Below are 18,626 nucleotides of genomic sequence, written 5' to 3' on the forward strand. Positions count from 1 at the left end.
CAATGATTACTTATTTTTTACGTTCTTTATCGAAGGCCATTAACTGCTCGGTCGTAATGCATATTTCCTAACACCTGAGCGATAGCCGTTCCTCTGATCTCTGCACATTTGGGAAAGGCTTGCTGCGGAACCAACATGGTCAGGCTTAGCTAAATGGGTATAATTGTTAAGAAACCAAGGCCGTAAGGGCTTGTACGCCCTTGCTATTTTTTCAAAGAGCGGCTCTGTCAAGTCTCGACGTCTAACCAAAATCCCATGACCTTGCTCAAGTCTGTCTCAGCGGTATCCCACTCTCTCCGGATGACATCCTTCACCCACGATCCCCGAGGCTTAAGGCCGAACTTGAACTCAGAGGGCGCCGTCATGAAGCCGGTTACGCTCATAGCCATGCTGTCGACTTCCTCCAATGGTACTATCTCAAAGGCCCACAACAGACTGGCGAATACCATGAAGGCGTTGTCGAGAGCCACCCGCTTGCCCAAACAGCTCCGTCTGCCTTGGCCGAACACGGGCAGGGGCAAGTCAGTACGCAGGTTACCATCCAAGTCCAACCATCTCTCTGGGATAAAAGCTCCCAGGTCTCCAACTTCTTCACCAAACACCTCTTTATCTCGCCCAATGGCCCAAGAATTCGCAAACAGTGTCGCCCTCTTGACGATGCGCTGACCGTAGATCTCATCCTCTTTTTCGGCTCTGCGCGGGATACTTCCCGGTGAAACCGGTCGCCAGCGCATGACTTCCGACATCACAGCATCGATGTAAGCCAACTTCGTCCGGTCCGCAAAACGTGGTAATCGCTTCCTTCCAACGAGTTTATCCAGGATGGCCTGCGATCGCGCCACAAAATCAGGGTTCGCGTGCGCAGCGACCAAAAGCCAGAGCATCTGCCGCGGGCCAGTCTCCATACCGCCCTGGACGCTCGTTGCGATGGTGAAGGCCAGATCTATTTCCGGCACGGGGCCGGCCTCGGCGTACTTGGCGGCCACAGCTCGCGCCTGCTTCGTCGCGTTCCAGCCCGGTGAACCCGTACCCAATTCTAGAAGGCGGAGGTTTAGTTCGCTCTGTTCTTTGAACAGGCTGTCCGCGGCACGTCGCCAGGGTGAAATGATGGCCGGGAGATGTCGGAGGGGCGGGATGAAGTCGACTAGGTTGGGGTTGGCAGCGACGTAGGTGACCTTCTCATGCACGCCTGCGACTTCGTCGAGGAGAGCGTCACTGTAGGACGGAACTCGGATACCGTAGTGCAAGCCTAAAATGACGCTGGCTTGTGTGCGTTCGAAGTGGTGGTGAATGTCTGTACTTCTCATGGCTATCCCATCTTTGCCTCCTCCTTCGGTGGCATTCAGTAGGTCCAGCAGAAGCTGCTTCGACTCCAGCTCCATCAACGGCTGGAACTTCGGCGCGGCAATGGATCCAAGACTCGGACTTAGCATTCGGTGATGTAGCCTTAGGTGGGCATCATAGTCGTGCATGAGAGTGAACCTCGACTTGCCCGGCCCCGCTCCGGTGATCATCTCCATGCTCACAGAGCTCGGTCTGTGACTGTAGTACGCGCTGCGTTTCCCAAAGAGCTCCGTTGCTGCTTCGGCGGTATTGAGCACCACCATGGGAACGATTCCAAAGAGTTTCGTCGTTGTGACTGGGCCATTTGCGCTGACCCATTCATCCCAGTTCAGAAGCGGCCTTTCCAAAGGTGAGTGATGAAGGTCGCCAATGATAGGGAGCTTGAGGGCCTTTGGAGTCGACTCATCACTCTTGGCTGCTCTTGATACGAGAAAGAAAATTGTCACCAATGCGACCGCCGTCAGTATGGCTATGATTAAGTCACTAACCATTTTATCGTGCAGACGATTCACGGCAAAGAGTCGAGGCTGGACGTGGAGAGATAGCAACAGGACGAAACACGGATGGTACAGACAACTCATTTATACTAGTGATCGCACCATTCGCCCAAAAGACACATACATTTGAGCGGGGTCAACGACGAAATCACATCTAGGCATCTTCAACTTCCAGATCAAGAACTAATGACGGTCAGAATTTCACCTGGTCATTTCCTCACGCCGCAAGGACAAACATACTTACGCATGGAACCTACTCCGCACGTCATAAGTACAGGGCTAGCAGCGTCCGCCCAGAAGGATTCACACTAGCCGGGGGCGCTGCCTCACCGGCCGTATGAATGGCTGGTTGAGTCGGACGAACTGCCAGGATCTACTGTAAGCTCCGCTCCGGAAGCCACCCCGGGCGGGGCCGGACCGTTTGGACTAGCGGCCCGTTTTGACCAGCGGATGACGGAAGCGGGGCCTGCATGAACGCTAGCGCACCGATAAGCCGGGGTAACAACTTCAAGGCATGATGATGGGGTCTCAGTCTTCCTCATCAGGAGTGACTATGTTTAGAGTTGAGGGTCGCGAACAGTTTTCCATAGAATCTAGTGACGGTAATTCCTATGAATGCTAACCTATGGTCATACTAAGGAAATTGGACCTTGATACTGCTGTATCCCACCGTCTTACACACCTCATTCCTCTGCCTCCGGCTTCTGCGCATATACCACGTGGCTACAACGGTATTCTGTTAGAGACAGGCCATGATCCAGATCGATAGGCAATGGCGGGTATAAAAGACTCACAACTCAAAATAGGCATGGAAAGTCTTCGACTTCAGTTCGCGACGGACTTCGGCGAGAAGAACCATGACTTCCTCCTTCGTCCACCCGAGGACACCAGTGAAGAGCCTGAAGGTGAAGGCATCTAGTCCATCAAGAACTTGCATCACGTTGATCATGCCGCATTCCTTGTAGTGGGGGTCCTTGGGCCAGTCCCCGATTGGGATCTTGTACTTTTGGTGGACCACATTGACGTAATCACCGGACTCCCTGACCCAGCCTTCCAGTTGAGGTCCCGGGTTAGGATCGCGGCCTACAATCCTGCAAGCCTCGAAGAACTTATGCAGCCACTTCCAGGTCGAGTGCTGTTCAGTGAGTGAGCCATCATCGCTTCTATACTCCAAGTCGTAGTCCTGGAACTCAACCCAGCCGCCTGGAGCCACATTTCTAAGTTAAATCAGTATGCGAAACTTTAACTTATCAAATTCTTCTTGGAAAACTTACTCATAGACACTTCTCATCAGTTTGGGCCAGTCTGCAATGGAAGATGTCATGTATCTACTGAAAATGAAGTCGAATTTGCGTGTGTGAACCCAGGGACTCTCAACATCATCAATCTCGAACTTGACGTTAGGCAGGACCCTGACTATTGATAAGCACGGTAACCTGGTTGGTTCGGGAGACTGATATGCTTACCAAGTCGGTTGGATGGCGCTCAAATCGTTTCCCAGTATCTGCCGGATTCCATATTAGCCCAAAGACATTACGGCCTCACTGTTCTTGTCCGGGTTTCAAAGCTCACCTCAGCGTGCGGGAGCTCTTCGGCTACTTGTAGAGCCCCTGATATATGTCAGTTCATAGTACTACCCGCATGTGGACTCTCTCAACTTACAGACTCCGGTACCTGTTCCAATATCGAGAACTCGGTTGATTTTCCCCTTCTCAAGAGGGGCCAGGTAAAGTTTGTCGCCGATGGTTTTTACCATGAGCATGTGGTTGAAGTCAAGACGGTCACTCTCGCTCTTTGAGCGAAAGGGAGTTAGCTCTCGTCTCGAGTATCAGAACGGTAATTGAAATCATCGTGCCTCATCATTCGGACCCCAATACGCTGATTGTAATTAGCCTACTGTCGAACGTTGGGATAGAGTTAAACCTACTTCCAGAGCGAAAAGCGTGGTAGCGACGGCCATGCTCCGTAGGGTAGTCAACAACGCTTGAAGATAATGATGCCGTATACGAGGACCTGAATCAATATTTCAGCTTCAGCATAAGGTTCTGCAAGTTCGGATGCCTACCAACGACTTTCAATGGTCGATGCTGTGTCGGATCCCTGTTCATGAAGTTAGACCAAGATAAGAATCGCGTAGACTCATGGATAGCAGACAAGGCCCTCGTCGTCGATCTCAATTTCGCCGGCCTCCTCCTCGTGTTCACTTTCGGGAGATCCAGGTTCGGTCGGAGAGGCAGTCTTGGACCTCAATGGTGATGCGGTCTTGGACCTGGTAGGTGAGGTAGCCTTCGTGCGCACAGGGGACCCCGATGCGGGTGGGTCGCTTGTTGATTCAGCCATATCAAATATTTATATGAGCAAAGTTTGGAACCTCGGTCCTAAAAGTTATGCTCAGAGGCTATGTTGCTTGCAAAGACTGAGAGGAATGGTTGTTGAGAAAGAGCGCGTTCGACAGCTACAGTCGTACTACGGAGAATTTGTACTCAGTTGATTTCTCCTCTTTCCGCGGCCCCTACAGCTTGCGAACCCGTTATTGATGCATGCACAAACGTTCCATTTCCCAGAACCAACGCAGCAAACACGCATGTGCCTGAGGGGCAAAGACTAATCAGCAGCTTCTTAACGATTCCGTAGCGGGGGTTGTCAGGCTGTCGCAACCCATGCCCGTTGATTTGAGTCCAATAAAAAGAATATGCCCCAACCTCCCCGGTCTTCATGTGGGTAATGTGATGGGAAAGCAACAAGTCACCTCATGCATGAATCAGCTCAGAGAACACTTCTGCCACCCCCCTGTTGCTTGGGGCAGAAAACCGAGGGCCGAGTTCCCCAAATGGAAGGTGAAGAAACAACAAATTTCGAGCCTCCATAGCGGGAATAAGCACGTTTTGGTTTAAGAAAAGATCACTCAGATGGGTTTTGAGACAAATCCAATTGAAGCCTTGTCGACTACACCATACTCGTTCGTTACATGTATTCACTGCGTCTAGCTAAGCTGCCGCCTCTGGTTTCTGTGCGTAAACAACATGGCTATTTGTTCTCATAGTCAGTCAAAAAACATGCTAGGGGGGAACACCAAGGTTGGAAGCACGAATGAAGAGACCTACAATTCCATACGAGCATGAAAGGCGCCTGTCTTCAACTCATTCCGACAAGCCGCTAGCATCACCATGACCTCCTCCTTCGTCCAGCCAAGTACACCAGTAAGGAGTCTCAAATTGAAAGCTTCCAAACCATCCAGGATTTGAACGAGGTTGCAGAGGCCGAGTTCCTTGTAATGGGGATCCTTGGGCCAAGTACCAATCGGCAGTTTGTACGTCTGATGGGTGATATTGGTAAAGCCGGCTTCCGTGACCCAGTCCTTGAATAAGGGACCCGGACAGGGCTCACGGCCAATCTGCCTGCAGGTGCTGATAAATGTCTTGTTCATTTTCAGACTTTCGTGCTCATCGGTGATGGAGCCATCGTCGGAGCGGTAAAGGAGGTCCCAGTCTTGAAATTCGACCCAGCCTCCGGCGTTGGTGTTGCTGTGGCGACTTGTCAGTATCAGATTTTGACGACGCGATATTTGAGTGCTAACTTGTAAATATTTCTGATCAATTTGGGCCAGTCAGCGATAGCACCGGCCATAGACCGGCAGAAAATGTAGTCAAACTTGGTTGAGTGCAGCCAAGGGCTTTCGACATCGTCGACCTCAAATTTGACGTTTGATGGCACCCTATCGACCATTAAATATCATCCCACAAATGTAGCCTGTATTTGCCTCGTACCAAGCTGGCTGGTTTGGGCTCAGATCGTTTCCGATAATCTTTCCAACCTCTCGGTCAGCTCTTGATCTACAGTAAAGCCATTACTCATTTCTGGAGACATATACGCACCTCGGCGTTGGGAAACAAGTCTCCCATTTCCATAGACCCTGTATTCTTCGTCAGTTGATCGGAGCGAGAGAGATGGGAAGAACTGGAGCCACTTACAGATTCCAGTCCCAGTGCCAATATCCAAGATGCGGTGGGTCTTGTTCTGCTCAATTGGGGCTAAGTACAACTTGCCAATGGCCTTGAAGATCAAGGTTGAGAGGAAGTCAAGGCGGTCCATCTCATTCTGTTTCAATGCAATCGTCAGTATAGTTACGTCCCTGATCTGGTTCAAATGTGGCAGCACCTCATCGTTGGGAGCATAGTAAGCTGCTGTTTGTTAGCCCATGAAAATGATACACATCGGCGATAGTATACTGACCTCCACCTCGGAAAGCATGATACCGACGGCCATGCTCTACAGGATAGTCTACCACACTAGAGGCCAAAGAAGCTGTATAGGATGATCTGGCTCAAGTTGTGAGTTTCATGTCTGGGAACATTGGGCGAGGTGGAAGTCTACATCTGATCATCAATCGTTGAGGCCCCATAGCTAACCTGACCTCTTTGTCAGCAAGGTCGGAGTTCGTCCAAATCCATACAAAGAGACTACCAACACTGAGTCCTTCGTCAACCTCAATATCGTCAGCAGCTTCGTCTGCGACTTCGCCTAGAGGTGAGTTCTGCGCCACGGGTGAAGCAGTCTTTGACCGCGACGAACTCGGATTTTTTGGAGACGCGGTCTTGGACTTGGTGGGGAATGCGGCCGCTGCCACCGGAGGAGAGGCGGGCGCCGGCGATTGAACGCTTGGTGATCCGGCCATGATGGATTGCGATCTACTTAAATCGCCTAACTGTTAGACCCTTCGTCCCAAGAGTTCGGGTCAAGCGACGCAATTCAATGAAACCTGGAGGTAATGAAGAATAATTAAAACGGAGAACACCAGGGAGAAAGCTCGGTGGGAGGCAAATCAAGCCAGACAATCAGCGAGCTTTGTAGTTGCTGTTGGTTTCCCTGCATCCTGCGGGCTCCCGGCCGTTGGCACCTCGATGTTGGTGCGCGATATGTGATCTTCCATGCAGAATGTGCAAACAAACGTGCCATTCAAACAGCTTTGCTTGCATATCTCCGGGGTTAGAAGCAAATCAGAGCGATGCCAATGGCTCTAGCAGCGGGGCATTCGCTGCTGGTTGCAGTCAGGCTTTGTTTAGTCGAGACCAATGAAGACTGTAGGCTCCGGTCTCCCCGGTCTTGTGGTGGATACTAAGTCCATCTAACCCGGAGCGATGCATAGATCAACAAGCGTACCCCTCTCCATGGACCATGAGGTATCGTCTTTGGAATTCTCCCGAACAGCAGACAGGGGACAGTGCCAACCGAGACAGGCTGGGTCAACTATGGCCCTGCCTCTCGATAATGTGTTACGGCTGTGTGGCATCTGGGAATATGCACTAATGTTGATTCAGTAAGGTAGGATAAGTAGCTTAGAATTTAATTCAACATCAGCATACAGCCAGCCCCAACAACAGGTCTGTTGAAATCATTATGATACACGGATATCGATGATCACGTCCCCCTCTCAGCCGCCCACAGACCGCGGATATTATTCAAGACAGACTGGTCATGTACCTTTCACAGGCAGAATGGATCTTCATGCAGTTCGTAAGTTCTTACTATAGCTTTTGTCCATACACTACATGACTATTGGTCTTGTCAGCCATATTTGGTCTTCGTATCTTATCTTTGATAGTTCCGTACTCACAATTCACCATACGCGTGGAAGGCTTGCGATCTCAGCTCTTGGCGAACTTCGGACAACAGTGTCGACACCTGTTTCTCTGTTCTGCCGAGAACCCCACAAAACAGCCTCAATGTGAACGCCTCGAGCCCGTCTAGGAGCTGTATCAAGTTACCCAAGCCGATCTCTTTGTGGTACTCGTCTCTAGCCCACGGCCCAAGGGGCACCTGGATCGTGCGATGCACGATATTGGTGAATCCTGCATCCTGCACCCAACCCTCTAGCTTGGATCCAGGGCACGGTTCAATACCACAGAGCCTGGCTGCTTTCAGAAAGTCACGATCCCACTGATGTGTCTTGTGATGAGACTGTAGGCTTTCGTTGAGCGACGAGAATTCAAAGTCATAGTCCTGAAACTCAACCCATCCACCTGGCCGAAGATTTCTGTGCAAAAGAAAGAACATCAGATATCCAACGTCGTGCTGCTTTCATTTGGTGTCACATACTCGTATGCTCTGCTCATAAGTGTAGGCCAGTCGGAGAGAGATCCAGCCATGTAGCGGCTGAAGATGAAGTCGAATTGGTCTTCATAGAGCCAATCACTTTCTACATCATCAATCTCAAACTTAACATTGGACGGAACTCTTATAACTATTAGCCATACATCGAAGAATTTTGGGATAGTGGGAGTTGGCAAATCCTACAGCCTTGGTTGGACGGGGCTCAAGTCGTTGCCGATGATCTACAGACTCTCAGCTTTCGGCCGTACGATCAGATCCTAGTAGTACAAACCAGCGCGTTCGGGAAGGCATCGCCCATCTCAATAGCCCCTGCTAGTTATAAGCTTGAATAGCCTGGGAGGTTGTGTCTGGAGACTTACAGATACCTGTGCCAGTGCCGATATCAAGTACTCGATGCATCTTCTTCTCGTCAATTGGGGCTAAAAAGAGTTTGTATTGGAGGAACTTCAGGACGAGCTCGTGATTATAATCCAAGCGACCTAGTTCATCCTTGTAGCAACAGGAACCCGTCGTCAGCACAAGTACCTATCTTCGCGCACTACAATGTGTTTACCTCGTCGTTTGGAGCAAAGTAGGCCGTGCCATAGTTAGCAGGGTCCCTGGGTAGTAATAAGTTACAGCGGGATATTCAACAAACTCACATCCTGCTCTAAACGCATGGTATCGCCGCCCGTGTTCTGTAGGATAGTCTGTTGCGCTAGAGGTTGCCGATTTGGTGTACGAAGACCTACGTCGTTAGCTTCCATCGCGTGGGGTGACTTAGGTTCTACATACATCCGGTCGTCAAGGGTCGAATCGTTGTCCTCCTTGCAAGTATAAGCTGACTGCGGTGCGTCTATAATAGAGTGGTTTATACACATCTTACACTGTCGTCGATTTCAAGTTCGACACCTTCATCACTAGTGTCCGAGGCAGTACTCATAGGGGAGGCGGCATCGGACCTATCCGAGGAACTGCCTCCTGGGGCGCTCATCTGGATTGCCGGCCCCGTGCGCATAGAGGCCGTTCCGAGCGACTGGTTCAAGGCAACCAAATGGGTCTACACAGTAGCAAATTTACCAAGATAGTGGGGAGAAACACTCACGAGGGGGTCTCGACCCGGCTTCCATGGTTTTGTATCCGACGATAATGTGTGTCTCTTGCATACCACAACCCAGGCAACCGCGATTGAGTCTGTTGGTGATGGAATCGTACAGCATGCAGATAGCCCAAGCGAGAATACCTAAAGTCCTACACCGGTTGTAATCCTGCAGACTCCCGAAGTCGGGAGCTAATCGCTGGCCCGCGATTTGGCGCTTCGCTTCCAATGGCTGGGCACTGTCGTCCTTGGCTACGGTGAGACCAATCACATCTTTATGCGTTGATCGTCCCTGTTTCTAATCTGGACAAGGGTTGGGCGTATGACACGGCCCAACTTATGTCGTGGACTGTTGGAAGAGGGAAAAGAAACAACATGCATACTTAGTCAGGATCTGACGGGAGGGGAAACGAGTTGGAAAGATCTCGTTGTCTTCGATCTGTGCGGGCCTCAGAAGCCCGCAATAGTGCTACTGTATGAGCGGCTAGATAATATCAGCGCATTTTCAATCATTGGAGTGGAAACTGTCATATACCTGCTCAGAGAGTGACTTCTCCTTGCATCTCATATTCGAGGTCACCGCCACCTTGTCCGTCAACGCCCACTGGATACACCGAATTCTCGGTGCCTTCGGCGGGAATCCCGTCTCCGAAAGTCTGGAAATAAGAGACCTTCTCAAACCCCGCTCCTTCTCAGCCGACTCAAGAAGTTATCGGACTGCAGCTCGGACAAGCGTACGCCGAAAAGTGCTGCATATATCGGGTCAAGGTCGTGTGGTCCACAAGGCCTAGCATCTCCGCTGGCCCTGCGTTTGTCCAAGAATCCATTCATTACTGTCTTGATAGCCTTTTCCACAGTCAGCCCAATTATCCTGACTCTGAGGTCGCTGTCTTCATTTTCGCCGCCTTCGTAATTGACTTGAGTAGGTGCAGTGAGGTTGATCGGGAGGTCCACGTTTACAGTGGCTTCCCTGACTTGCTTGGCTTGTTCCTGATCGAAGTAAGGGCCACTGATGTAGTTAGCCTCGGTTATTGAGTTGATTCGTTGTTGCGCATCGGGATTCTTTGCTTCTTTGAGGAAATCGAGGACGAGAACTCGGATCTTGTATCCAAGAACTGGGTCGGTGTTTATAGATGAGGTTGTCAACTTGGGAGACGTCGAGGCTGGCGCTTGCCCCATGGCCAGGTTCATTTTGTTTGCATTCGGCATCTTGGACTTGATCGGAAGAATTTCCGTCATGTAGCTTAGGTCTCATGTTCCATATCTACTGTTGAATTTATATGTAGACTAGCAAGAGGGGCCAGTGGGCAACGGCAGGGTGGATGTGGCAACGGAGATGTTGCGAGACTTTGCCTTTTTTCAGCACCTAGAATTCATTCACCTTTATGTCTCTAGGATACAACGTGCACTCATCAAGGTTGTCGACCAGTCCTTCCCCTGGTTCTCTGCTTCAGAGGTGGGAAAACGTTCTACTTCCTTGTCGTTGCTTTCTCCGCCTTGAACGAGAGCAGGTGGTGGGTCTCAGACAATATGACCGAGAGTAAAGGAAATGTGTATCCAAGTACAGCACCGAAAGTGAGATGCTCTAGGTATGAGAGTCGGGAGTGCGTCATGGTTCAAATATGGTCGGATTTGTCATGCACATCAAGTACTAGCTAATCGGTAATGGATTAAATCAGTCTATTTGATGTGTTTCATCCTGATGCTCGAATCTGATATTGACCAAAAACCAAACCACTGTTCTTCATCAATCACGGGAGCACCCCTGACCACGGCTCTACAACGAAGGAGGTCTCATGTCGAAAGCCTGCGAGGCCCATGCCCAAGCAACCTTGCCCTCCTCATATCCGTACAAAGCATGCTCGTAAACCGTGACCTTCCCATCTGAACCATTCTTCTGCAGATTCTTATTCTGCGGCACGCCCGATATGGACAGCCTGAGAGCAATTTGCTGCTTCTTCTCATCAACCACAAACTCGTCAACCTCGTACTTAAGACCGGCGATGACGGGCAATAGGATCTTGCTAAGGAACCCTACGGCTCCTAGCGCCGGTACTGTGTTCCCGTGCATTGAGATCGTCTCCGCCCACAGCGCCGGCAGCACGGTGGGCATGGTGCCGTCGTTGTAGCTGTAGATATACTTGCGGTACCGCGCCTCGATCTCGGCGGCCGAGACTGGGTTCTGGGAGGTCTTGGCCGCGACCTCGGGCACGAAAGGCGGCGCGGGTACGGGGCCGACGCCTCGGCTCTGCTGGTTCGCGACCTGGTAGAGGCGCGCAATCTTGCCGTTCTCGAAGAAGACAAGGACGAGGTCCCAGACCTTGGCGGGGGTTCCCTCGGGGGCGTCGCTTATGGTTGTGACGAGGCGGGCGCCGAGGGAGTTTGCGGCCTCGTTGACGGTCCACTGGTCTGCGCTGAGGTGGCTGCCCTTCTCGGAGGTTACGGTGAGGCGGTTGATGAATTCGTCTCTGCTTTCTGAGTTTTCGTTGTAGGTTGCCCTCACTACCGGTTGGAGGTGGTTGTGAACTTCATCCCACTTCTTATTGTTCACTGCGTCCAGGAAGGCCTGGAAGATGGAAAGAATGTCTTGGGTCGCCATTTTGGATTCGACAGGAGAGTCTTCCTGCTTGACTTTCTGTTTTTGTTTTCCTTTTCTCAAACGATGAGTCTAGATGCCTACTGTGGTCTGCTAATAAGAGTGTCAGTTGAGGTCACGCTCGCCATTATTATATATCCGTAGCTGCATCGTCTTCTCGTACCTCTGGCTCGTCATCGTCGCCAAGAGCAGCCAAGAGACTTCGGTCTCGCAAAGCTGACGCTAAACGGGCGTTATAGACGTGTAAGTCGGACCGTCGGCAAGGACCGACGGGCCGATCTCACTTTCCCGCCATCATAATTGGCTAAGTATACTAAAAGGCCGGTCGCAGAGCCTCATGGTGTTATTTCCTTATTCGGACAATAGGAGTAGTCTGTACCGGCGGGGGTGGGGGCGGGTCCCGGATGATGCTGTCCTTCTTAGTAACTTTTCACCGAGCCTACGGGAGGAGATCTTCTTAAAGGAAACCCACTTCCAGTCTTCACTCATATAACTCTATTATACTTTCCCGAGCTTCTATGATTTACTTTTGCATGCCTACTAGTAATTTCCTTTCACCTGTAAGCGTAACGTAATCGTACCTCTCCTCAAAATGTAAGTTTACCACTGCTTGTTGTGTATGTTTACACGTGGTCATCCGGCAAGCTTAGAAATACACTTCTTTATCATCTCACCAGGCATGCTGAACAGACCCTGAGGGTAAAAAGTTGGAATATATCGGCCGACCGTCTCTATGATTTGGCAGGTGGGCCGCCCGAAAGCCCGGCCCGTTGCTGGTGGATCCCGGCCTCACACTGGCCCCACCTCCACACCCGTCTCCGGCCAGCATCCCGGCTGGGTTGTGATGACTTCGGCTCCTACGATTTCAGGTCGGTCGCTTGCTTTGAGTCTCGCTGAAGCTTTGGCCATGCCTATGTCTAAACTCTTGAATGTTGCGTCCATCGACTGTCTAGATTGCGTGTGCTGCATCTCGAAGATTCACCCTGCAACGGCGCTTGTCGCTTCGACGTAGCAGACCAACGAACATTATTGCTGGCTGGTAGCAGCAATCGAATTTCTTCACCGCATTTAATGAATCGCAGCGGGAAAGAGAAAGGACATGCTATTGCGTGAACGACTACACAGGCTAGTGCCCCATGCAAATTTCACCATGCTCTCTGAAGGCTCCTGGTTAGGAACGTTGTGCTTGACGTTGCCCTGGTTACAAACTCCGTGATTGATCTGAGTTCGCACGGGACTTCAATTATGTTGGTTGTGAGGTTGTGATGAATTTGTGACACAACCAATGAGGAGCACAGTCGCATTTCTCATCCTGGCAGGTCTCTATCACCATGTCCCAATTCATCAATGCTGTTGCCTGATTTAGGCACTGCTGAACCACCTGGTTCGTTTCCCTTGGTGCTATCGCTTGGTTTCAGCTCCTTGCATACCTAGTATGTTGTGCTCAGTCTTCGAAGCGAAGACCGAGGTTTTCTCATAGCCTGTCAATGTTGATGATTGATGTATGACCTGGAACTAAGAAACAGTGCATCCACGCTTGCGGCATAAAACCCCAGATTGCTTTTGCGGCCAGGCACGTCGAACTTCGTCTGCTTTCTCATCAACAACCGACTCATCTCCATCACCGGAACGCATTTATCTAAATCAACGTACCTGCCAACACTCACGCGTCTTAACAATAATCATGGCCGCCGCCGTCGAGTCTGCGCCCTACACTGGTCCCTCTCCCCGCGAGATGATCGAAAGCCACACTCTGGCACAGGAAATCATCAATCGCAACAACGACGCCTGTCCCATCCTCGACTCTGATGAGCTCTCTCTCCTCTCCGACTTTGTGAAAGACCCATCACAGGCCCGCGCTCTACTCGAGACACGCGGACTGACCGACGAACCCACCAAATCTGGAAGTCTTGTGGCCTACGTCATCTCACTACACGGCACCGACAAGGCCGCTCTCACTAATGATGAGATCAAGATTCTCAAGGAATGGTTTGAGAATGGCCAGAAGCTTTGAAGGAGATGGAGAAACGTGCAAGGCGGGCTTGGCGTGTTCATATATCGATGTCGTACCAGCGGCGAAGAGGCTTCCTTTCAACGTTGCAAACAGTCATTCTGTGAGCGGTAGGAGCTAGCTCGACTGAATGCTTGAGCAGTGATCGATCAAACTTGCCGAGTATCCAATAGATATTCTCATCGGTGGCGGTAGTGCCTGGACTCAAAACTTAAGCTTAAACGTAGTTTGATTACAGTGCCAGCGGCTTTTTTTTTTCCTCTCTTTTTTTTCTAAATGGTCCATGTGATGCCAATTTGTAGACACCTTCCGTCATATCCAAATCTATGAACTTATTCTTTAATTCAGACACTATCCTGCGGAAGCGGCACCTAGAGTTATCCATCCGAATTGGTTTGATTTATATAATTTGCGACTCTCTAATGAGGATGATGGTCTGGGTCACAAAAAGGGACTTGATTCTCCCTGCTACTTTCGCTGGAAATGGAAACGCAACAAGGGCTGCTGCTTCCAACTTCACCAAGACACACAGCGCAGCACCGCGGTACAGATTTCCAGAACGAAAGTGGTCCTTTCTTGCCGTAGATGCACCTCCTCCTTCCCGTTCTCCTTCATCGCTCAAAAAGAGAAAGTACTCAACTCAACGGGGTATGAATAGAGGGAGAGGGAGAACGAAAGACCGACGAAGAGACGGTTCAATTGAGTAAGTGCGAACAGTCCATAACTGTCGTCATCTAGGTACCGAACATTTCAAGATCTTCCTTTCCAACACACAACTTCCATCTACACAAACGACGCACATTCCGATGACCAAGCCATCAAGTCGACGAGGTCATGTTGCGACTCCTGTATTCTGTTTCCTTTGATAATACCTGATTTGCTCCATGTTCTCTCTGATCACCGGTTTCTATCATTTTGGCCCCTACGCGCCACGCAGGTCGAAGGCTGGCGAGGCGGTGGAAAGAAAACTCAAGCAAGGGTAGAATTTGACGTCCATCCAATCAAAGCCAGGCGCTGACCATAATTCCGAGGGTCTCGTCCGACCGTGCAGTCGTGGCCATATCTGCAATCTCGTCGCAAGCTGCTCGCGCATCGACAATAGTCAATTAATAAAGTCAGCTTGGTTCGCTGTTGTTTCGTCGATGGATAAGCAGGAGTGCCCAGGCTGTGAATCTGCAGCTTGACGAATATGCTGCTGAAGACCACTCAGCATCGATGATCAAGGAGAACAGAGATCTCAGTGCCAACACACCTGTGTCTTTGACAGGCGTCTTCGACGCCTCAATCATACATGCGGGCGATACCAGGATGGTCCTAGACCTGTCGATCCTCGCGGAAGAACTGCGTTTAATTTGTTGGAATGCGATACAGGATTCATCTAGATCCTGCAGGTAGCAGGCATAGACATCCAAGAGTTGACCATCCTCTCACCAACAGTCACCCGGCTCAAGCCGCCCATGCTCGACTTGATGCCAAGGAGCCGGCCTCGAACAGCAGCCGGGCGGGCCCCTGGTCGGTGTTCAACATCTGACTGTGTCGGGCCCAAGCCTCAGAGTTTACCATGGCGTTTACGCTCTTCCTATCGTGCGCAAGATACATGATCAACCTCACTTACAGTGTGGATGGTACGAGCAGCTCCCTATCTCGACAAAATTTCATCTCACAGAACGGCTGGTCCAAGTCCCTTTTCAACTGTCATTCTCCTCCAGGGCATGGTTGCCAAAGTGGTATATCTCAGATGGACCCCAAACTCGGCATCACGGATCCCCTCCAACGGTATCCAATGCCTTTCCCCACACTCGTCCTTGACCAAACCACACCAGATCGTGTCTCGTTATCGCGACCCAATAAGATATGGCGAGGCACCTAGGCAGAATTGAGTCTCGGCCACATCCGCAGGTCGCCCCCCCTTCTTGCTCGATGGCCAAAGTGGCAGATATGTCAGAAAAAGGCATGCTCTCCTCCGGAACTCCTCCGGAGCCCATTCCGTCCAGGACCCCGGTTTCGTACGCCGACCAATGTGGGAGCGAGACGCCTGTCCGTACGAATACTGTAATACAGGCTCCTCGCGTGTCCCCCACAGAATGTTTCGTTTCAAAGTGGGATGGGAGTTGGAGCACTGCGGACCTGCACAGCCACCAACACCACACCACTGCGGTTAACACCACGTTTGTCCAGGAGGGAAAGTCTTGTCGGGAGGGCACGCATCTTTGCACGGTCAGCAAGCAAGATGGCATGCCCGCCATATCACCCCACCATCCTCTTTGGGCGACTCAGCCGCAACTCAGGCTGGTATCCCTGCGAGCTGTAAGTGGCAAGCCACAACCTCCCTGCCTGTCTATGGTTGTCGTTGATCTCCTGGGTTGATCCCATCAAGTCAGTTCAGCATCACCTTGGCTTCCCTTCCCGACCCCTCTCTTTCTTCCGTCTCCGAATGCCGACCAAGGGGTGCGACATGGAACGTTGCCATTGCGAAGAAACTAGACTTGGCCCGCCAAACTCAGCTTTCCAGAATTGCACTTCCGGGGCAGTGTAAGTTCTCGTTGTCGGCATAGACATTCCGCACAAGAGGGAAAGCAAAACGGCGAAACAACGAAAAACAAGAGCAATTTTGCTTCGTATCAAGCGCGGAGCAAATTGTCCCCTCTTCATGCGTTGTAGCTGTCAACCCATGCAACGCTTCATGCGCCGCGAGCCTAGAGCCGCCAAGCTGCAACAGTCTCTTGTCGACACTCAGTTGACGAGTAAAGTCAAATGCCTAACTCCCACGATCTCTCAAGCAGGAGACTTTCAGCCTAAACTTTGTCCCCCTAAGCAACCTACCGACTGCGACCCTTTGTCCTCAATATACAGCATATTTCTCTTTACTCACTCAGCGCGGTGGCCCAACAGGAACGCGTAACTCTTCCTTCCGTGAAGCCTCAAACAACTCAGCAGCGCCGGATGGCACCATCCCTAGCACCCGTTAGCACCACCCGCGTCCCAAAACATGATAGATGCCAACCTGAATCTTATATATCAAATAACTAGACAGAAACCCATTTCCAAACACCCACCTTCTTTCAGCTGAGTAGCCGAGCTCGAGGCGCTGCGAGATGGGCACATCCCCCCTTAACCCCCTTTTCATTCTGTCGCGCGCTCGCTTCTAACGCCGCCTCGATGGCGAAACTCCTGCGCGTCGTAACCAGAGATCCGACTGCCATGGTTGAAACCGTGCCAAAGTTCCCTTGCTTCTATTTCCCCGTTCCCCGGAACCGGTTGAACCCATCTGGCCGCCCGTTACACCTGTCTCGCCTGTCGACATCCGACAGGACAAGAATTCCCCCGGCGTTCAGACGTTCCCCGTCCGTGCGAGCGCCTGCTAGCTAGCAAAGGGCCGACTTTGGAGCTGGACCGTGTTCCGAGAAGCATGGTGGTGGTGTGGTCCAGGTAGGGGTTGGGGTGGACATGTGTAGTGTAAGTTGAGCGTGCGACGACTGACCGACAGCGGCCAGACCAGGATGGTCGATCACGTTGTGCCCACCGGCAAACGCTCAGACGCAGTGATCAGTGATACCCGCTGATCGTCCCTAGAAACCCCCGTCTTCTAGAACCTCCCGCTCAGTGCCGCCCATCCTTCGGATAGGCTCGCTTTCTCGCAAGATTCTTACTCTCGCCCTTGTCTCGAAAGAGATGGCTGATCTAGGCGGGTGTGGGAGATCCAAGAATTCGATTACTATCGCGCGCCAAATCATGACGATTACATTGCCTCGATAGGGTTGGCTGTCATCTTACCTTGCCGCAAGTTCTGCCCCGAGACCGAAGAGGACGGGCAGCATCCTGAGCAGGCTATTCGTACCAAACGACTTCAGGGGTAGCTTTTTTTTCGTTGCCGCCTCTCGAAAACAATGCTAAAATCCGATACAGTCAGCTGCCAACTCTGAAGACGCTTTCAGCTGAGGGACCAGTCGCCCTCACGAGCAACGATGTCGGAGACCATGAGAAACAGTTCCCCCTTGGAGTGACGAACTCTGGATGGTGTAAGTGTCTTTGCCGAGTCATGCGTTGGATGCACAACGCTGACTTTAAGAAGAAGGAAAAGGAAAACCCCAAAGACCATCCCCAACCCGTCTGAACCTGGTCCTGGACCCTTCAAAACTTTTTGTATCTTTTTGACATTGGCTCTGATTTTCGAGGCTGGCCAAGTTGACCATCTGCCTGCCCAACTTCATGCGCCTGAGGAGACATCTCCCGTCCCCGACTCCCTGCCGAAGCCGCAGCCCGCAGCCAGCTGTGCTTGTCAGATTTCACGGGTCTAGATAGTACTGTTTCCCCAAGACCGGGATGGACGGTCCTGTCGAAACTTGATGCCCAAAATAGAGAAACATGCAGAAACGTAGAAACGCGGGGGCTTATTTTTTTTCAAGGGGAGAATAAGCACACCACAACTTTTGACACCACCCTTTCCTTCCCCCCCCCCCCTCTCCCCTCACTGTGGTGAAGCTGAAAAACGAAGAAAAAAAAGAACCAAAGATGGATGGGCAGATCTTTTCCCTGTTTCTTTCCCAAAAGTGCGTGAACATGCGAGCATCCCAACTCTGTTCCCCCCATCACGCCCATCAACCCACCATCTCAGATCCCCTCAACTTTAGGGTCTCGCCGGCCTAAATGCTCCTTGCGCTTAGTACTGTCAGGATACTCTTACTGCTCACACAGCCCACATGCCTGCTCACTTACCTCCCCACTTAGACTTGTTGAACACACTTGGGGATAGGTGAGGGCAGGATTTTCGAACTTTTCCAAAAAGTCACTTATGCATGATGGGAAAAGGCACACGAGACACAATGTTGGTGAACAGAATTTTGTTCGAATTAACTAATAGCGTAAAATGCAAAATAACCAGTTGAGCTGCGTGTAAGCCAGACCTGGGCCAAAAAACCTCCAGGGTTTGCCAAAGGTCGCTCATGATATTTCCCCCTTGCTAAAAAAGAAAAAAGGTTTTCCTGCACC

At 51.2% G+C, this 18,626-nt stretch overlaps 8 protein-coding genes across 8 annotated transcripts; 2 read left to right on the top strand and 6 right to left on the bottom strand.

Annotated features, from left to right (window-relative positions):
* Nucleotides 1-227: 227 nt before the first annotated feature.
* BDP55DRAFT_693797 (cytochrome P450) lies at nucleotides 228-1,835 on the bottom strand (the record flags this gene model as incomplete). The annotated part of the gene is made up of 1 exon (XM_060577271.1): nucleotides 228-1,835. One exon carries the CDS (start codon nucleotides 1,833-1,835, stop codon nucleotides 228-230), a length of 1,608 nt encoding a protein of 535 aa, XP_060429663.1.
* Nucleotides 1,836-2,412: 577 nt separating this feature from the next.
* On the bottom strand, nucleotides 2,413-4,272 carry BDP55DRAFT_663373 (methyltransferase domain-containing protein). The gene is made up of 10 exons (XM_060574876.1): nucleotides 3,996-4,272; nucleotides 3,907-3,941; nucleotides 3,769-3,854; nucleotides 3,697-3,719; nucleotides 3,504-3,633; nucleotides 3,414-3,451; nucleotides 3,308-3,345; nucleotides 3,116-3,253; nucleotides 2,636-3,058; nucleotides 2,413-2,564 (listed from the first exon to the last, which is right to left on the bottom strand). Exons 1-10 carry the CDS (start codon nucleotides 4,179-4,181, stop codon nucleotides 2,525-2,527), a joined length of 1,137 nt encoding a protein of 378 aa, XP_060429664.1. The 5' UTR covers nucleotides 4,182-4,272; the 3' UTR covers nucleotides 2,413-2,524.
* Nucleotides 4,273-4,683: 411 nt separating this feature from the next.
* BDP55DRAFT_663376 (methyltransferase domain-containing protein) lies at nucleotides 4,684-6,776 on the bottom strand. Its single transcript, XM_060574877.1, has 10 exons — nucleotides 6,310-6,776; nucleotides 6,216-6,250; nucleotides 6,075-6,160; nucleotides 6,000-6,022; nucleotides 5,813-5,939; nucleotides 5,717-5,754; nucleotides 5,609-5,646; nucleotides 5,419-5,556; nucleotides 4,946-5,365; nucleotides 4,684-4,868 (listed from the first exon to the last, which is right to left on the bottom strand). Exons 1-10 carry the CDS (start codon nucleotides 6,514-6,516, stop codon nucleotides 4,829-4,831), a joined length of 1,152 nt encoding a protein of 383 aa, XP_060429665.1. The 5' UTR covers nucleotides 6,517-6,776; the 3' UTR covers nucleotides 4,684-4,828.
* A 481-nt stretch (nucleotides 6,777-7,257) lies between these two features.
* Nucleotides 7,258-9,150, bottom strand: BDP55DRAFT_146559 (S-adenosyl-L-methionine-dependent methyltransferase). The gene is made up of 10 exons (XM_060565588.1): nucleotides 8,809-9,150; nucleotides 8,727-8,755; nucleotides 8,596-8,679; nucleotides 8,506-8,530; nucleotides 8,312-8,441; nucleotides 8,224-8,261; nucleotides 8,136-8,173; nucleotides 7,938-8,075; nucleotides 7,456-7,875; nucleotides 7,258-7,394 (listed from the first exon to the last, which is right to left on the bottom strand). Exons 1-10 carry the CDS (start codon nucleotides 8,947-8,949, stop codon nucleotides 7,367-7,369), a joined length of 1,071 nt encoding a protein of 356 aa, XP_060429666.1. The 5' UTR covers nucleotides 8,950-9,150; the 3' UTR covers nucleotides 7,258-7,366.
* Nucleotides 9,151-9,509: 359 nt separating this feature from the next.
* Nucleotides 9,510-10,423, bottom strand: BDP55DRAFT_663383 (putative C6 transcription factor). Its single transcript, XM_060574878.1, has one exon. It carries the CDS (start codon nucleotides 10,267-10,269, stop codon nucleotides 9,706-9,708), a length of 564 nt encoding a protein of 187 aa, XP_060429667.1. The 5' UTR covers nucleotides 10,270-10,423; the 3' UTR covers nucleotides 9,510-9,705.
* A 220-nt stretch (nucleotides 10,424-10,643) lies between these two features.
* Nucleotides 10,644-11,919, bottom strand: BDP55DRAFT_715362 (uncharacterized protein). Its single transcript, XM_060578302.1, has 2 exons — nucleotides 11,790-11,919; nucleotides 10,644-11,719 (listed from the first exon to the last, which is right to left on the bottom strand). The coding sequence occupies exon 2, from the start codon at nucleotides 11,627-11,629 to the stop codon at nucleotides 10,808-10,810; it is 822 nt and encodes a 273-aa protein (XP_060429668.1). The 5' UTR covers nucleotides 11,630-11,719; nucleotides 11,790-11,919; the 3' UTR covers nucleotides 10,644-10,807.
* A 940-nt stretch (nucleotides 11,920-12,859) lies between these two features.
* Nucleotides 12,860-13,946, top strand: BDP55DRAFT_663386 (uncharacterized protein). The gene has a single exon (XM_060574879.1). It carries the CDS (start codon nucleotides 13,311-13,313, stop codon nucleotides 13,638-13,640), a length of 330 nt encoding a protein of 109 aa, XP_060429669.1. The 5' UTR covers nucleotides 12,860-13,310; the 3' UTR covers nucleotides 13,641-13,946.
* Nucleotides 13,947-15,491: 1,545 nt separating this feature from the next.
* On the top strand, nucleotides 15,492-16,539 carry BDP55DRAFT_631861 (uncharacterized protein; the record flags this gene model as incomplete). Its single annotated transcript, XM_060572338.1, has 3 exons — nucleotides 15,492-15,944; nucleotides 16,019-16,169; nucleotides 16,193-16,539. 3 exons carry the CDS (start codon nucleotides 15,492-15,494, stop codon nucleotides 16,537-16,539), a joined length of 951 nt encoding a protein of 316 aa, XP_060429670.1.
* Nucleotides 16,540-18,626: the final 2,087 nt, after the last annotated feature.

This window comes from Colletotrichum godetiae (genome assembly GCF_030913485.1).
Source record: "Colletotrichum godetiae strain CBS 193.32 chromosome Unknown BDP55scaffold_20, whole genome shotgun sequence".
NCBI lineage: Eukaryota > Fungi > Ascomycota > Sordariomycetes > Glomerellales > Glomerellaceae > Colletotrichum > Colletotrichum godetiae.

What these genes read in the sequence shown, in the direction of transcription:
- BDP55DRAFT_663376 (XM_060574877.1), bottom strand. Translation starts at nt 6,516, where the DNA reads ATGGCCGGATCACCAAGCGTTCAATCGCCGGCGCCCGCCTCTCCTCCG. An exon ending in AGGTTGACGAAGGACTCAGT is followed by an intron (nt 6,251 to 6,309) that starts GTTGGTAGTCTC and finishes CAAAGAGGTCAG; the next exon opens with GTTAGCTATGGGGCCTCAAC. An exon ending in ACTTGTTTCCCAACGCCGAG is followed by an intron (nt 5,647 to 5,716) that starts GTGCGTATATGT and finishes GAGGTTGGAAAG; the next exon opens with ATTATCGGAAACGATCTGAG.
- BDP55DRAFT_663373 (XM_060574876.1), bottom strand. Translation starts at nt 4,181, where the DNA reads ATGGCTGAATCAACAAGCGACCCACCCGCATCGGGGTCCCCTGTGCGC. An exon ending in ATTGGGGTCCGAATGATGAG is followed by an intron (nt 3,634 to 3,696) that starts GCACGATGATTT and finishes TTTCGCTCAAAG; the next exon opens with AGCGAGAGTGACCGTCTTGA. An exon ending in AAGAGCTCCCGCACGCTGAG is followed by an intron (nt 3,346 to 3,413) that starts GTGAGCTTTGAA and finishes GGAATCCGGCAG; the next exon opens with ATACTGGGAAACGATTTGAG.
- BDP55DRAFT_715362 (XM_060578302.1), bottom strand. Translation starts at nt 11,629, where the DNA reads ATGGCGACCCAAGACATTCTTTCCATCTTCCAGGCCTTCCTGGACGCA.
- BDP55DRAFT_663386 (XM_060574879.1), top strand. Translation starts at nt 13,311, where the DNA reads ATGGCCGCCGCCGTCGAGTCTGCGCCCTACACTGGTCCCTCTCCCCGC.
- BDP55DRAFT_663383 (XM_060574878.1), bottom strand. Translation starts at nt 10,269, where the DNA reads ATGACGGAAATTCTTCCGATCAAGTCCAAGATGCCGAATGCAAACAAA.
- BDP55DRAFT_146559 (XM_060565588.1), bottom strand. Translation starts at nt 8,949, where the DNA reads ATGCGCACGGGGCCGGCAATCCAGATGAGCGCCCCAGGAGGCAGTTCC. An exon ending in ACTTTGCTCCAAACGACGAG is followed by an intron (nt 8,442 to 8,505) that starts GTAAACACATTG and finishes TGTTGCTACAAG; the next exon opens with GATGAACTAGGTCGCTTGGA. An exon ending in CGGCACTGGCACAGGTATCT is followed by an intron (nt 8,262 to 8,311) that starts GTAAGTCTCCAG and finishes TATAACTAGCAG; the next exon opens with GGGCTATTGAGATGGGCGAT.